General features: G+C 38.5%; 1 protein-coding gene across 1 annotated transcript in view; it reads left to right on the top strand.

Moving 5' to 3' along the window:
* HPSE2 (heparanase 2 (inactive)) overlaps positions 1 to 18,305 on the top strand; it is a 683,675-nt gene that overhangs the window by 455,829 nt on the left and 209,541 nt on the right. Inside the window, exon 7 of the mRNA XM_021699985.1 lies at positions 13,090 to 13,137. Coding sequence (XP_021555660.1) covers positions 13,090 to 13,137 — 48 coding nt within the window. The remainder of the gene's footprint in view (positions 1 to 13,089; positions 13,138 to 18,305) is intronic.

Below are 18,305 nucleotides of genomic sequence, written 5' to 3'. Positions count from 1 at the left end.
GATACTCAACAGCTGTCTCATAGAAGATCCAGATCCAGAAACAAAGAAGACAATTATCGTTACTGAAACAAAGGAGAACTTCATCAACTTTTACAATGTAAAAGTAAAGAGACAAGTGGCAGAAAATAGATGGTAGAAATGGAGAGAAGAAATAAGTCATATAAGGGCTGATATGATCATATAATATAGGTGGAGTCAGAAAATATTGTCTAAACCATTGAAATAATTGATAGGGAGGTGGAAAAATGGGGTCTCAGTAAACCAAGAACAATGAGTTAACTCTTGGTTAGAAAGACTTATGGTAGCATTTCCTTAAATGTGCTCTGGAGAATATCAGTTTTGCAGGATATTAACATTATATTGGGGGAGGGGGATAAAACGTTCCATGGTCCAGTAATTTGGAGAAATACTGGGATACACAAATGTTCTGAAACACTTCCTGGCACCTTTAATACATTACATTCTGAGTCTCCAAGAAGGGGATTTAGCATGCAGAATTTCTTACATTTATTTGACCAGAGTCTTATTTTCAGAGACCATCTTGAGAGACTAGTGTTCCACAAACATGTCTGGACAACTTGGAATATGAACCCTGCTTTGGCGGGAGGGATGGCGGTATAGCAGACAATAACAAAAGAATTACCATTTGGAAAATTCAGAACCTGGACCACATTAACAGTCTTGTTACCAGTGCGCTTGCTTCCATTCTTGCCCTCTCTAATCTATACACTACTCAGTTGTCAGAAAATCTTCTGCAGACATATAATTCACATGACATAAGTCTCTTGCAGAAGACTCCTAATGACTTTTCATTGTTCTTAGAATAAAATTCAATCTCCTTACCACGTCTACAAGGCTCTACCATGACTAATCTGACTGCTGCCTAGCTCTTCATTCTTACCTTCTTCAGCTTTCCCTTTTTCTCATTTCACTCACACCTCACTGGCTTGGTATGTGCTAGGCTTCTCTTTACTTGGGGGCCTTCACATATGCTCTTCCTTCTAGAGTGTTCTCTCTGCTTGCCACAAGGCTGGTTTCTCCTCATCTATTAGAGACCTTCCTTGAGTAACTGAGCTAAGTAATTCTCTATCAACACACTCTGTTGGTTCTCTTTTTGGTATTTAACACAATATAAAACTACATATTTATTGTATGTTTGTTGGTTAAAGATTACAAACTCCATGAGGGTGGGAAGTATGTCTGTTATATTTACCAGTGTATATGCAGTGCCGGCAAAAAGCCTAATGCATAGCAGGTGCTCAAATGTGTTGAATGAAAAATGGAAGCTATCCTAACATTCTACAGAGGTGTTAGTGGAATATTCTAACCTGAACCTGTGTTAGAACAGAAAGCTAGACAGGGCCTTTAGCTCCCGTGGCAGCCCAAAGAGCTGTGGAAAACATTCTAATTTGGGCAATGAGGGTAAAAGCAGAAGACAATTAGGCAGCAAATAATGGCCTCCTCCATCACAGCAGACCGCATGATGTATGTTATATGCTCAATGGTCTACAAACCAGAAACAGAAAAATTTCCGTTTTATATCCAGAATTTCATTTTTTTACAAGCAAATTTATTTTATTTTGTTTTATTATTATTATTTTTTAGAGCGAGAGAGTGCATGTGCTTGAACTGGGGGGTTGGAGGGGGAGGGGCAAGAAGGGAGAGAAAATCTTAAGCAGGCTCCCCGCCCAGCACTGGGCCTCACAGGGGCTCGATCTCACAACCCTGAGATCATGAGCTGAACTGAAATCAAGAGTCGGATGCTTAACCAACTGAGCCATCCGGGTGCCCCAAGCAAATTTATTTATTTATTTTTCCTTTTTAAAAAAAAATTTTAATTCAATTAATTAACATATAATGTATTATTTGTTTCAGGGGTACAGATCTGTGATTCATCATTCTTATATCCAGAATTTCTATCTTTAGTTGTGTCTAATTCTTCTACTAAGCCTAATGCTGATTTATAGACTCCACTTGTACTTAAAGCATAGATAGTAATGAAGGCTGTATGGGTGGATAAGGATGGAAACTTCTCTATGTTCCTATTACTTGGCTCCCATTATGACTTTTATGGGCCATATGTATTTTTTACTTCATGGGTCCCCTCCTCCATAAAGACATTATAATAACAATCTGTTTTCTAATATAGTGAGTAGGGAAAAAGCAGGATGGTGAAAAGCATGCACTTTGCAACTAGATGAGACCTAGTATAGTGACTCACTGGGTCATCTTGAGGAATTGTTTAATGTCTGTAAAACCTCAGTCTTTTCATCTGTAAAATGGGACTGATTAAATTACCTATTTCTTAGGCTTATTGTAGAGTTAAATGAAATAAAGTGCTCAGTACAGTTCCTGGCACAGTTGACACATAAAGGAATATCAGCCACAATTGTTAAGGCAGGTTTTTTCCTTTTTTTTTTTTTTTTTTGTATATAACTTTATGTAGTTTCCCAGGAAGTTTAGAGAATCGAGTGGATATAGGAACTAGAAAGATTAGCTACAATAACATGCCAGGATAATGAGGGTGATCACAGGTCTACCTCCTGTGTAAAAACCACCACATTCTCATTTGGAGTGGGAAGATGCACAGCTGGGGACAATTTGGTGTACAGAGTAATTATTACAATGTTATTCCTAGTAATTGTTCTGTTTTATTTCAACTGTGAAAGAGTTATATGACTTGATCAAGCTACAGGAGGAGAGAACAATTTATTCCTCTTAGTTCATAAGAAAAGAGTTTCCATCTCTTTCTCTAGAGAGGAAAGGCCCCCAGCAGCTGTTTAGTACTCATTAACAGGGAAGCATTAGCTACTGCAAGGGTCTGCTCCCTAGCTAAGCATTGTGTTAGTGACTACAACTTCTAAACTTGCCTTTTTCCCCCCCTGGAAAGGACTTCTTTCCTGATTAGAGAAACAACCTAATTCTTTCCCCAAGCCCATGGTCATCAACTACTGCCATTATGATGAAGATGTTTCTCTCTTCCTCCAATGTCAGAGAAGTCAAATGGGGGTTAGAAAGAACATTGGAGAAGGAGACTGGAGTCCTGAGACATAGACTTAGATTTGACACAGATATTCTTCCTCACTTTCTTTTTTTCCATTTATTTTCTCATTTTTTTCTTCTTCTACTTTCCCTGAGAACCCTACCCTCTCTTCCAAGAATGCCTACCCTAAGAGGCACTACTAAGATCAGAATCTGTCAAAGGTGTGGCCCATGGTCCTCCTGCATTAGAAGCACTTGTTGAGTTTCTTAAAAATGCAGCATGATTCTTAAGCTCCAGCCTAGACCTACCAAACCAGAATGTGGGGGGATAAGATTTAGATATTGGATTTTTGAACAGCAACTCCAAGGCGTTCTTTGCACACCAAAGCATAAGAACCACTGCCCTGTAATATAGGCAGAGCGGGTTTTATTATCTTTGTTTTACAGATCAAGGAATGGAGGTGCACAGGTATTAAATTTTTACCAAACTCACATTTATTCAGTGCCAACAGTATGCCAGGAAGTAGCCTTGTTTCTTCATGCATGTTATCTTGTTAATCTTCACAAGGCCTTTAAGAAGTAAGTGCTGTTCCCTCCATTTGAAATGGTTTAGAGAGATTAAACAATGTACCCAAGGCCACATAGCTAATAAGCTGTGGAGCCAAGTCTTAAATCAGGTATCTGTCTGACTCCTAGATCCATGGTCTTTCTACTCCGTGGTGCTATTTTTTTGAATCTTCATTTTTTAACAAAGCCACATGGTCTAGCATACTAGAAAAAATATAATCCTTTTTCACCTTAGTTCCACAGTGTTAATTCTCCTAGACTCAGCTTCATACCAAAGTTTGAACTTTTGGAAAGTTCAGTTTTACATGTGAAATTTATCATGACATCTTGATGCATTTTTCCTCCTTCCCATCAGGCTCCACAGCCAGGGCAAATCATATCCGGTCAGTTATACCTTCTTTGCTTGAATCCAAGTCTTTATGACTTCCTTAGGAGCATTTTAGACTGTCAAGACATGTCTATAATAATACTTCCCTAACCAGCACCTTTCAGCTCCAGCCATAGCCTTCCAGATCTGTTTCAACATCTTCTCTCATCATCCCCTACCCCCCTGCCATTTGCCTTCATTTTAATCAAGCAAACTTATTTTGTCCTTTATGTGTTATCTCACATCTGCCTCCATTTTATTCCAAACACGGCCCTGTAGCCTCCCTCCTTTTAACTCCCCGTTAGCAACAAATGAGCTTCATCCTAGGGGGCCAGATCCAGGTAATAGTGCCTGGTACCCTGTCTTTAGAAGGATTCATAGGTCAATTCCGAGATTAGTGAGACAATATTGAGATCTATTACCAATATCTACTGTGGGCTCAGAAAATGGGGACAGCACTACAAACCACAAATTTGTCATCTCTGCATGGTTAAAACAAGGGCTTTAGACTCAGAACTGGTTTGAATCTCAGCTCTGCAACTTATTACCTGGGTGATCTTGAGCACAGTTTCTTCATCTATAAAATAAAAGTGATAATACAACCTTACAGGGTTGTACATTGTGTAAACCACTTACCAAATGCCTGTCAATCGGTATATGGTAGCTAACTTATTTTTTCCTTTCTTCATTCAAGATTGCCCTTAAAATTAAACTTCATGGATGTAATTTTTATTGACAAGAAAGATTGGTTGAAGAATCTCATCCATCTCAAGTTCCAGTATATTAAACTCTATAAATCTATCAAATTGAGGGAATAGTAAGCTAGAAGGGAAGCCTAAACAGAGAGCTGCACCAGCTATTAAAGTCAATGAATATATAGCCATGCTATTTATCAGCTTACTGCCAATGTAATATTATATATAAATAGGGGTGGGGAGAAAAAGGAAAGGGAGGGAGCAAAAGGGACAGGAAGGGAGGGAGGGAAAGAGAAAGAGAGAGAGAGAGATGTATCAATATATCATTTGTTCTGTGCAGCACCTAGTATAGATAGCTCAATATATAACTAGCCATGGAAAAGTAAGTGGCTTTGGACCAAATGGAAGATGCCTGGTTTGCTGTAACTCAAGATGAATAATTTCTTCACAGGTTTTTCCTAGGCTTTGTGTAGAATAGCTACCACATCTTATTCGTGCTAGTTACATAACCAAAGTTCTCTTTGTGGACAAGGGGAAAAAGATCAGACTACCACTCTCTTATTGAAGTTTGTACTCATTTAGACATCCAGTTCCCTGTGAAGGATTTATCCTACTTCCTGGGAGCAAAATTCAGAATCCAGTTTTTAGGGTTGCATTCTGTGGTCCAGAAGTAGAACTCAAACCCCAAAGACCATGAATAAAGATGTGCCTTATTATAAGAGAGAGCTGTGATATGCCCTGGGAGAGAAGGCTCAACACTATTTCAGATACGTCATATGTGCAGGTGGATAACAAAGGAAAGAAATTCTCCCAGATTTGGGATCTCTTGGGGGAGGAAAAGGAACTCTCACAATGAAAGAGGATATGTTGTTCTTTTCCATAGCAGCAGATTGGCTCCAGTGGGAAAGATCTCCCAATACTGAAATGTCTGCCTGGCACTAGCTAATTTCCTTTGATACAAGTCCCTGCCCTTTCCCTCTCTTACCCTTCTTTGCATGACTGGATGTCAGTGTGAGGGCAGACATCTTCTGTTCTCTGGGATAATCATCCAGGATTTCTGTCTTCATAATTCAGGTATGGAGACATCCAACCTTGGAAAACCAAGATCTTGCCCTTTTTGTTATTCACATCCTGGGTCATCTTTTACTTGTACATTCATAGACCTAAATCTAGGGATTAGAATGGAAGTGGATGGCTGAAAATCCTTGGATAATACCAGACACTAAATGGAATTTCACTTTCCCATGGTATTTCACTCTTGACAGCACTAGTCTATGTGCATGTTTTTCCACCTCTAATATTACTGTTGTGGAGCATTCTGCAGCTGTGTTGAAGTTATTCATTTATGTGGTTTGGGCCAGTTTCTGAGAAACAGGCAGAACTAGAGAGCAGAAGAATCCATCAATGTTAGATTTGAGCAAAGAAAATCATGGTCTTTTGGACTTGCTGTCTTCCACATTGCCAATATAGATATAAAAATAAAGGATAGAAATGATAGGGATACAGGATAGTCATAGAGAGCCCTAATTTTCAGGGAAGGAGCATGGGGGTGGGGAGAATTCCCCAAACTCATTGACTTATAGTGTCTATTCCTTGGGGTTTTGTCTAATCGGTTTCCTTTATGTGTTATTTCTGTAGTTGTTTTCTCTTTTTCTGGTTTTAAAAAATAATGTCAAAGACTTCTGAAAACAGAACATTTTGCTCATTTGAGGTCAATTTTTTACACTTCTCAAAAAACAAGGGTATGTTTGGTCATCTTGGTAGTATTTGGAAATGCATATTTTGTTTGACATTATTTGTGAATTAGATTTTTCCTCCTCAGAATAAGTGTAAAAATGCTTCCATATGTTTGAAGTTGGTTTCATCATTTTGCTAAGAAGGAAAAAGAAGAATGTAGTTTATAGTAATTTTCATGTGAATACATATTTAATAGTGGTGTTTCCTCAAAGTTAAAACAGCTTTTCTACTGCTTCAATATGCTACTAAAGTTAAGAAGATAATAATATCATTTGTTTTAAAATATTAAATTGTAATTGAGATATATTTTAATATAATGAAACTAAGCTATATTTTACTATTTTGATTTCTTATACAAAATACGATCTTAAGTGAGGATCTGACTTTAATTTTTTTTCCCAAATAGCCACAAATCACATAACATCATTAAAGAAATGCTTCAGTTTTTCATATACTAAGTTCTTTTCCATGTAATAAATTCTTATATGTAACTTGAAAAAAAAATCTATTCCATATCTCTCCTTACTAATTCCTAATCTCTTTATGAGTTCCTAAGATCTCCTTTCTAATTCCTAGGAATGTTTTAATACTTGTGGGCTTTATGGTATATTTTAATATATGGTAGATCAAACAAATGTCTCTTCATTATTCCAGTTTTAAGGAATATTCTTGGATTCTTCCAGATGAATGTTAGAATGATTTTGTAAAGTTTCGAAAATATCTACTGGGATTTTTTAAATTAGAATTTCATTAAACCCATAAATTAGTTTAGGGAGAATAATTGATTTTCCTATCCAGGATCATGGTAGGTCTTTTCCTTTATTCAATTTTTTTTAAAAAGATTTTATTTATTTATTTGAGACAGAGAGAATGAGAGAGAGAGAGAGCACATGAGAGGGGGGAGGGTCAGAGGGAGAAGCAGGCTCCCCGCCAAGCAGGGAGCCCGATGCGGGACTCGATCCAGGGACTCCAGGATCATGATCTGAGCCGAAGGCAGTCGCTTAACCAACTGAGCCACCCAGGCGCCCCTCCTTTATTCAATTTTAAAATATTTCTCTGTAAACTATAACATTCTATATAAGGGTCCAGTCTATTTTGTATTTAATTATAGATTTTATGGATTTTCTTTGAGGGATGTGGGGTAGGTGTGGAGGGAGAAAACATGAGCCTTACTTTAAATGTTCCTAACTCTAGTTTTCCCATTCTTTTTATAATGCTACTTTTAATAATGGAAAGTTACTTAAGAACTTAATTATCAACCTATAGCAGAGTGAACTATCCAATGCATATGAGGATCTCCAGATTATAGCACCATGAAGAACCAGTTTCCAACTTTTAAGACACCAAATTACATGTGTTCTTTTTTTTTTTTTTTGAATATACAGTGTTTTGGTTTGGGGGTGGTTTTTTTTGTTTTTTTTGTTTTTTTTATTCTTATGTTAATCCCCATACATTACATCATTAGTTTTAGATGTAGTGTTCCATGATTCATTGTTTGTGCATAACACCCAGTGCTCCATGCAGAATGTGCCCTCCTCAATACCCATCACCAGGCTAACCCATCCTCCCACCCCCCTCCCCTCTAGAACCCTCAGTTTGTTTTTCAGAGTCCATCGTCTCTCATGGTTCATCTACCCCTCTGATTTCACCCCCTTCATTCTTCCCCTCCCGCTACCTTCTTCTTCTTCTTTTTTTTTTTTTCTTAACATATATTGCATTATTTGTTTCAGAGGTACAGATCTGAGATTCAACAGTCTTGCACAATTCACAGCGCTTACCAGAGCACATACCCTCCCCACTGTCTATCACCCAGTCACCCCATCCCTCCCACCCCACCCCCCACTCCAGCAACCCTCAGTTTGTTTCCTGTGATTAAGAATTCCTCATATCAGTGAGGTCATATGATACATGTCTTTCTCTGTTTGAATTATTTCACTCAACATAATACCCTCCAGTTCCATCCACGTCGTTGCAAATGGCAAGATCTTATTCCTTTTGATGGCTGCATAATATTCCATTGTATATATATACCACATCTTCTTTATCCATTCATCTGTCGATGGACACCTTGGCTCTTTCAACAGTTTGGCTATTGTGGACATTGCTGCTATAAACATCGGGGTGCACGTACCCTTTTGGATCCCTACTTTTGTATCTTTGGAGTAAATACCCAGTAGTGCAATTGCTGGGTCATAGGGTAGCTCTATTTTCAACTTTTTGAGGAACCTCCATACTGTTTTCCAGAGTGGCTGCACCAGCTTGCATTCCCACCAACAGTGTAGGAGGGTTCCCCTTTCTCCACATCCCCGCCAACATCTGTCATTTCCTGGCTTGTTAATTTTAGCCATTCTGACTGGTGTGAGGTGGTATCTCATTGAGGTTTTGATTTGGGTTTGCCTGATGCCGAGCGATATTGAGCACTTTTTCATGTGTCTGTTGGCCATTTGGATGTCTTCTTTGGAAAAATGTCTGTTCATGTCTTCTGCCCATTTCTTGATTGGATTCTTTGTTCTTTGGGTGTTGAGTTTGATGAGTTCTTTATAGATTTTGGATACTAGCCCTTTATCTGATATGTCAATGCCACCTAGAGCAATCTACACATTTAATGCAATCCCCATCAAAATACCATCCACTTTTTTCAAAGAAATGGAACAAATAATCCTAAAATTTGTATGGAACCAGAAAAGACCCCGCATAGCCAGAGGAATGTTGAAAAAGAAAAGCAAAGCCGGCGGCATCACAATTCCGGACTTCCAGCTCTATTACAAAGCTGTCATCATCAAGACAGCATGGTACTGGCACAAAAACAGACACATAGATCAATGAAACAGAATAGAGAGCCCAGAAATGGACCCTCAACTCTATGGTCAACTCATCTTTGACAAAGCAGGAAAGAATGTCCAATGGAAAAAAGACAGTCTCTTTAACAAATGGTGTTGGGAAATTTGGATAGCCACATGCAGAAGAATGAAACTGGACCATTTCCTTACACCACACACAAAAATAGACTCCAAATGGTTGAAAGACCTCAATGTGAGACAGGAGTCCATCAAAATCCTAAAGGAGAACACAGGCAGCAACCTCTTTGACCTCAGCTGCAGCAACTTCTTCCTAGAAACATCGCCAAAGGCAAGGGAAGCAAGGGCAAAAATGAACTATTGGGACTTCATCAAGATAAAAAGCTTTTGCAAAGCAAAGGAAACAGTCCACAAAACCAAAAGACAACCGACAGAATGGGAGAAGATATTTGCAAATGACATATTAGATGTGTTCTTAATTGCCTATCCAGACCCTTTTAGCCAAGCAGGACATTAATGGTTTTTTTTCCTCCTTATTTTCTTTTAAATGCATAGCTATTATCATCAGTGACTATTTATTTCAAGTTCTTTAAGGCATATTCAAGAAGATTGGAATACATTCACCAACATCAGCATCAAAAGTCTGTTCCTGGGTTGCCCATCTTGGGCAATGGCATTACTACAATTAAAACTTTGGGCTCCTCTCTTTCCCCTCTTGCCCAACTCAGACTCACCCACCAAATCCTCTTGAGTGCTCCATCAGTGTTACTCAATGGGTCTTTTTTCATTTTCACATTTCCAAGCATCCCCTCTCTGTGCGGTCATCTCCTACCAGTTTGTCCACACCAGCACGTTTCAGCTTTACCCAGCCAGAGTGATCTTCCTGACACTCAAATCTGATTCCCCTCATTTGTTTAAAAACAGGATAAATCCAACAAATATACATGAAAAGAGCCAGCTGTATTTTGCAAATTATGTTGGGTACTAGTCATACAAAGATAAACAGGAGCTGGACTTGTACCTAGTTGTTAAGGGATAAAGGCCAGACTTCTTAGCATCACAGCCTAGCAGCTAGTGACCTGACCAGTCTGACTTCCTGCCATTCCCTTACCTGTCTTCTGACATCCAGTCAAGATGGACTCCTGAGAACACACTCACCTTGACTCTACCTTGTTTTGCCTGTTCTTCATGACAAAATCTTACACTTCTTTTAATGCCAATTCAGTGTCATATGCGATGTGAAGCTTTTCTCAATGTTTATCTCTCTTCTAATACCGTAGGGTATAGAGCTAACTGCTCCCTTGACTGCTATCTCTCAGCAGTCGGTTTGTACCAGTAGTATAGCACATAGAAACTCTGATAGCTGATTGTCTTGTCTCTCTTCTTGGCTTTTTTGTGGTGGTCGTCATGTAGCAGAGGCCCTGGGTCAGTCACCTTTGATCCCCTGCATATTCTCTTACAAATAGGCACTGCAATGCTCAAGTCGAGAGAAAGCCAACAAGCAAAGGTGCTCAGGCCTTTTTTTCTCTTTTTTGGATGAATTGGTAGTATTTCTCAAGGCAAAAGTTCAACTTATTTTTTGCATCTTAGAGTTTTACTGTACTTCTGGGCCTCAGTGAAAACAGCTTGGAGGCAGCATAGGATCCTAGAAAGAGGATTGGATTTGGAGTCAGAGAACCTGGGTTTAGTCCACACTAGCTCTATGAATTTGAGCAAGTCTTATAACCTCCACGAGACTCAGCCTCCTCCACTATAAATTAGGGGTATTTACTACCTACCAGGTTGTTTTGAGGACTATGTGAAATTATACATATAAGAAGCTGAAAAGCATTTTATAATGATTGAGCACTATAAATGTCAGTGTTATTTTTATTATGGTTTTTCATATGTAAATTAAGATTGTTTTACATAAAATATTTCTTTTTTGGAAATACTCCAGCTGGCATTTATGGCTTTGCCTGGTCATGCCCTCCTTCCCCAGGAGTGCTACTAGGAGAGGTGGCCTGACTCCATAAAATGGGCTGTTTGGGATGTCTAGAGCCACTACTTCTCTAGCCAGTAGGGAAGTTAGTAATCTGTATAATGGAATCAATAATATCCACCTTCCTAAGCAAAACGGTTTTGAGAATTATAAGAAATAACACATGAATGGCTGGTACTAAGTAGGTACTCAATATATGTTATATTCCCTGCAATCTCCATTTACGTTTTGGTCTTGCCCATCAAACCAGTTCCATTCCTGATCACCCTTATGTTCCATTTCCCATATTCTTGCTCCTGACTGCTGAATGGTACTGGAGAAAAAAGACAAGACCATATAGACAAGAGCCAAGCTGCCTCCTCTTCATCTCCTTCTTCTCCTATCTTCCGTGTCCTCCTCTTATCCCTTGTTCTCCTCCCCTTCTCCTCTCCCATTCTCTTTCTCCTACCCCACCCCCAACTCCCTCCTCTCCTTCCTCTTCATCTTCTTTTATAAACTTCACTCCTATGCTAAGCAGCAGTCCTGGCATCCTCTCTCTCACTTCCAATCCTGCAAAAATTAAGTACTTTTCCACATCATGGCAAAGCAGAGCCTCTGTTTGGGCAGCACATGGCAACCCCTTTGCCATGTGTCTGCCTGCAAGATTATGCTGGCACAGGGTAGGCTAGGACTTTCTTGACAAAACACCCTCTCGCTTCCTAATGGACGAGTTTTTTGGTTATGAAATACTGATGGAAGATTGTTTCTGTCTGTAGAAAAGTTCCCTTCCAGGGTCTCAGGGTCGAAGGGAAAGTCTTGAAGAACTGAGATATTCCTTTTGATTTCCTGTGTCTGCATGGTAGCTCTCTTAAATAGTAACAATAGCCGTGGCAGCACATGGCCTCAGAACATGAGGATAGTGAGAATGGAGGTTAGTAGATAATTGAGTTATTCACAGACCTGCAATTTATGATACCCTGCGGCATCTGTGGGGCCTTAGAGCTTCCTCCCAGCTCTGGTTCTGGTAGAACCTCCAGGAGCATAGGAGGCTAGGAACTAGTAGCAAGGCTTTGCTGTGTGTTTTGAAAGAAAACAGGTCTGGTTTCTCTTTTGAGCTGAGCAAATGTCAGATGACACTGCTTAGCTGCTTTAGAAATAGATTTCTCTATGCTATATGTAAGTGATGAATCACTAAATTCTACTCCTGAAACTAATATTACACTATATGTTAACTAACTAGAATTTAAATAAAAACTTGAAACATTAAAAAAAAAAGATTTCTCTGTGTGGTGCTCAGGTTTCTACACTCAGGTATGGCAGCCCATCACTGGGGCATATTTGAAAGTGCTTTATGCTTGGGCGCCTGGGTGGCTCAGTTGGTTAAGCGACTGCCTTCGGCTCAGGTCATGATCCTGGAGTCCCGGGATCGAGTACCACATCAGGCTCCCTGCTCAGCAGGGAGTCTGCTTCTCCCTCTGACCCTCCTCCCTCTCATGCTCTCTGTCTCTCATTCTCTCTCTCGCAAATAAATAAAATCTTATAAAAAAAAAAAAAGAAAGTGCTTTATGCTTATATAACTAAATTGGGTTTTCCCATGGTCTTTTCAGAAGGCTGAGGTTTTCAAAGGCTCTATTGAGTCGCCATCCTTGGGAAACGTTATAGTTTATTTGTTTCCTAGCAGATTTCAGAGTCCTTAGAGAATAGGAAATGAGAGAGAGAAGTTTTGTGCATGGGGTAAGTGATGTGGAAACCATCAGGTATGGGCTTGGGAAGACAGACATAGACAGCATGCTGTATTGGGGTCTTGATTTCCAGATGGTAAAGGATGTGTGAAGAGCTGAAAGTATCCTTACCTTCACCTTCTGTACAGTTTAACTTCCAGTAGCTCTGGATAGACCTTGATTGTGGCTGTGGGCTCTTAGCCCAAGGATTGGCCTAATCTATGCCTCAGCTTATTTTATTTGTTCTTTCTGTTCTGTACAGATTCATGAAGGTGGCAGGAAGCACAGTGGATGCAGTTACCTGGCAACAGTAGGTATTCACCATTTTTGCTCTTACTTATTATAGCTACTGCAAAATGAAAGATAATTAGCTGTTATGAACATTATAGCTGACATCTAATAAGCTACTCTTTATCCTTGAAGAGAAAAAGTCAAAACTAACTCCAAAGCTGTTCTTGTGATGCATACTATCTCATAGTAATATAATTTTGTTTTGTTGTTTAAATAAAACCCAAAACAAAACCAAAAAAAATGGAAGCTCAGCTATTATGTATACTTTTAAATTAATTTGTCATCAGTGAACAGGTAATGGAAATATGAGCATGCCATCACTTACCCATAAGTTTTCCTTGGGAATAAATTTCCTTAAGAGAGGAAATAGTTTTTTTTGTTTTTTTTTTATTTTTTATTGTTATGTTAATCACCATATATTACATCATTAGTTTTTGATGTAGTGTTCCAATATTCATTGTTTGTGCATAACACCCAATGCTCCATGCAGAATGTGCCCTCTTTAATACCCATCACCAGGCTAACCCATCCTCCCACCCCTCTCCCCTCTAGAACCCTCAGTTTGTTTTTCAGAGTCCATCGTCTCTCATGGTTCGTCTACCCCTCCGATTTCCCCCCCAATTCTTCCCCTCCTGCTATCTTCTTCTTTTTTTTTTTTCTTAACATATATTGCATTATTTGTTTCAGAGGTACAGATCTGTGATTCAACAGTCTTGCACAATTCACAGCGCTCACCATAGCACATACCCAGCCACCCCATCCCTCCCACCCGCCCCCCACTCCAGCCACCCTCAGTTTGTTTCCTGAGATTAAGAATTCCTCATATCAGTGAGGTCATATGATACATGTCTTTCTCTGATTGACTTATTTCGCTCAGCATAACAGGAGAGGAAATAGTTTTAATTACTCAATGTATCATGTGAAAATAACAACACTTTATTATAGTAATGGTGGTGGTCTTAATTAGTGCCAAGAGTGTTACTAATATGAAGCAATTAAAAAAAAAGGAATATGAAGGGAATGAAGCAGCCTCAAGAGAAGATAAACCCTAGTATTCCAGGAAGAAGCTTATAGTTGCAAAGACCTATTAACCTAAGGGTAGCTTGATTTGTAAAGATAATTATCTGATACATAAATTAATTTTCTTTAAGTTTCCTCATAGTATTGGTGCTGACATTCCAGCATCTCACAATGTCTCACCAATTTTATACCTGAATCCTGCCCTTCCTTTTTGTAAGAAATCCACCCCATAGCATCTTCTAAGTCGTCTTTCATCTAATGTGGTCCACACAGCTCAGACGTGTGCTATTCTGGGCCCTCATAGCTGTCAACTATGACCGCCTCACTCAGTAACTCTAACCCTGCCTGCCTAGCACATTTACTTCTCTTCTCTATCCTCCATTTTAAGTGGGTCACAGTATCCCTTGGGATTCATGACGGTTGTGAAAGAAGCAAGAGCAGTGGATGAAATCTTTATTAACTATCCCAAAAGGATTTTTGATTGTTAGCAATCAATAACTTCAATCATAATGGAAAATATTTTATTATGCATTTATACTTAGTTTCTCTAAGCATCATTTTAAATGTTTCCAGAAATTCTTATCCTTCCTCCTTCAGTTTGTTTTGTGAGTCATGGATGAGTAGGTCTAGAGATCTTGTCATTCCCATGCTTAAAACCCCTCAGCGCCTTCCCTTCTACTCTGGCCTATAAGGAAGGTACTTTGTGTTTGGCCTCTGCTACTGTATGATCGTTTCTAGTGCCCCCCTGACCTTACTCATTCTGTCCCAACACACTAGTGGTCTTTCACTTTTTAGAAAATTCATGTGCCTGTCTGCCTCAGGATCTTTGTAAGTGCTATTGTCCCTGCCTGGAATGCTGTTATCCTCATTTTTTGTGTGGCTAGTTCCTTCTTATCTCTAAAGACTCAACTTACATGTTATCTCCTTTGAGAGGCCTTCCGTGCTGATCCTATCTAACACAGACCCCCTTTTTAATTCTCTTTCTTAGCTCTTTTCTTTCCATGCTATTTTACATAACTTATCATTACTTTACCAAACTTATAATTATTTTTTTCTCTTAACTTGTCTCTGTAATTTGTGTTTTTCTCTTCCACCAGAATAGCACTTAGTCAGTTCAACAAGTACTTATTTAGGCAATTGTTTACTGAGCCTTTACTATGGGGGAAAATAACAGCAATGATGAAACTGTTTGCAGGAACTGTTGCAAACCTTTTATGCCTTACTGTATCTGATCCTCACAACAACCAAATGAGTTTGGGACTAGTTTTATCTCTTGCATAACTTAAAGGAAGTTGTAGAAAATCCAAACGTTACACAAAAAGTGGTAGATCTTGGACTTAAAGTTGAGTGTGTCTCACTCCAAGGACTATTCTCTTAACTGTTACTACTTTGATAATAAGACAATGATTTTTTGTTGAAAATATTACATTCTACTAGAGCAATTCAAATCCTCTTCAGTGTCTTTCATCAAAGGCTATCTGGATAACGTAACATAAAGGCTGAAGCTTGAAGAATTCATAGTGTTTGTAAGGAGAAATACAGAGATCAGTGTATGAAAATTACTGGGTAAGAATGTAAGACTTGCTCAGTTATTATGACTGACAGGGAGGGATCAGAAAAAGTTTTTCTTCCATATTCAAACACTCTCCATAGCACAAATGGAATGAAGTGAGCCCAGTCTTTTTTTATAATGGAGAAATAAGACTTTTATAAATTGATTTTATTAGCTATTTTTAAAATATTGGCCACCTCTCAAGATAAATGTCATGTGTTTGCAACTACTCTAAAAATACCCCCCAAAGCAGGCAACGGATTGTGTTTCTTTTGGCTCCAGGATCAGCACTCATTTGGGGACAACCAGTAGCACCTGGAATCTACCATTTATCCCTTCCAGCCACAGTTTTCAATCAAGACTTAGAATAGTCATGGAACAATTTCAGGAAATCCTGGCCAGGAGGATTCAGTGAAAATTAAAGCCAAATACCATGTTTCTCTAACCCTGAGAAATGCTGAGGTGAACTTCTTATGTAAAGAAATCAAGAGTCAAAGTCAGAAAAAAAAAGAACACAGAATTTGTCAGTAAATATCTATGTATAGGTAGCCAAAAGAATCAATTCAGTACAGGAATACTGAACTTGGAGCTTGAACAACAAGAACTCTGAGTCTGAAGTAAATAAATAGCTCTATAAAGTTAGACTATTTTGATTTGAAAGTTCATGCTCTTGGGTTTTGAGGACCAAGATACATGACTTAATGATTGGTCCTGCCCAATCCATGCAGAAAACCCAGCAAGAGTTCGTGAGATGAAGTTCCAGTTACAAGAGTAAGGATTACAGTAGTTTGTATCAGTTATCAATGATAAATCTGGACCAAAAAAATAATACACACACACACACACACACACACACTGGAGAATGATTAAAAAGTAGCAAAAGCTAGAGAAAGTTATTCAGTCCTTGAAAGAAGTGAATGATGCTAGTGAGATCTGTGGTTATTTAAGAATCTATGCAGTATGATGTGGCTAGAACTCAAACAAAATACATGGTTATATAGTTTGAGGTCTCAGAAGGAGTCAGAAGGTAGAAATCTCAGAAAGAAGGAGCTATGGGCAAAACACCAAATATGCACATAAACTTCCTTCAAATCCTTGCCTGGTCCCTGCAATGTGCATATTCAAGGGAAACCCCAAGGAGCCTGGTAGAAAATAACAGATGGAAATCTGAAAAAGTTGAACAGCAATTTCAGCTGTCTGTCACATGAGGGACAGAGATTGGAACTTGAATTTCACAAATTTAGAGGGACTTCATAAACACCTTGTGCTTTCCAGTGAAAACTAAGAGTTATGCCTCAGGAGTAAAGTCTTGTCCTGGGACTAAGGATTTGCCCTAAATCTAATGTATAACCAAAACAGATTCACCTTAACAAAGTATAAACTGAAGTTGCCACAAGAACAAGATGATCAGTCATTCATCCAACTTCCTGCTATATCCCAAACCAACACTCTTCTGTCTCTATAAAATATCATCTACACTTTGAAGTACATAATTAAAAAATTACTAGCTATGCAGAGAAATAGGAAATTGTGACTCATGGCCAAAAGAATGAGCAATAAATAGAAACCCTGAGATGACCTAGGTAATAGAATTAATTGACAAGAACTTTAAACAACTGTTGTAAATATATTCAAATAATTAAGGGAAAATGTTTGTATTGAGTGGATACATAGGGAAAGATCAGCAGTGAAATGGAAACAATATATATATATAAAATAACCAAATGAAATTTTTAAAGAAAAAAAAGAAACTGAAACGAAAAACTCACTGGGTGCACTTAAGAAGAAATTAGAAACTACAGAAAAAAAGGGTTAGTGAACTTGCAAATAGATCATTAGAAATTATACAATTAAAGAACAGAGCAAAACTGCTAGGAAGAAAATGTTCAAAGTTTTAGCAACCTCATTGCCAATATCAAGATGTCTAACATTTGTATAATTAGAAATCAGAAGGCAAGAAAGAGATAATAAAGCAGAAAAATTTTTTTGAAGACACTAAAGCTGAACTCCTCTCAAATATGGTGAAAAACATTAACTTACAGAACCAAGAACCTAAGAAAACCCTAAGGAGGATAGAGTCTCCTGGGTGGCGCAGTCAGTTAAGCATCTGACTCTTGGTTTCAGCTCAGGTCACAATCTCAGGGTGCTGAGATCAAGCCCCGTGTTGGGCTCTGCTCTCAGTACAGAGTCTGCTTGAGATTCTCTCTCTCTCTCTCTCTCTCTGTCTCTCTCACAAAATCCATCAATCTATCTATCTATCTTAAAAAAAAAGAAAAAGAAAGGAAGAAAAAAGAAAACCCTAAGAAAAATAAATACAAGGATGCATGGGTATATCATAATCAAACTGCTGAGAACAAAGGGTAAGGAAAAAGTCTTCAAAATATTCAGATAAAATCATACTTCACATACAGAGAACAAAGACAAATTTTGGCTAACTGGACATCAGAAGCAATGGAGAATAGAAGACAATGGAACAAATCTTTAAAGTGCTAAAGCAATGAAGAATAGAAGACAATGGGTATTAAGGAGGGCACATACTGCATGGAGCACTGGGTGTTATACGAAAACAATGGATCGTGGATCACCACATCAAAAACTAATGATGTATTGTATGG

Source organism: Neomonachus schauinslandi, chromosome 6 (genome assembly GCF_002201575.2).
Source record: "Neomonachus schauinslandi chromosome 6, ASM220157v2, whole genome shotgun sequence".
NCBI classification, from domain to species: Eukaryota; Metazoa; Chordata; class Mammalia; order Carnivora; family Phocidae; genus Neomonachus; species Neomonachus schauinslandi.
This window is presented reverse-complemented; position numbering and strand designations above follow the sequence as displayed.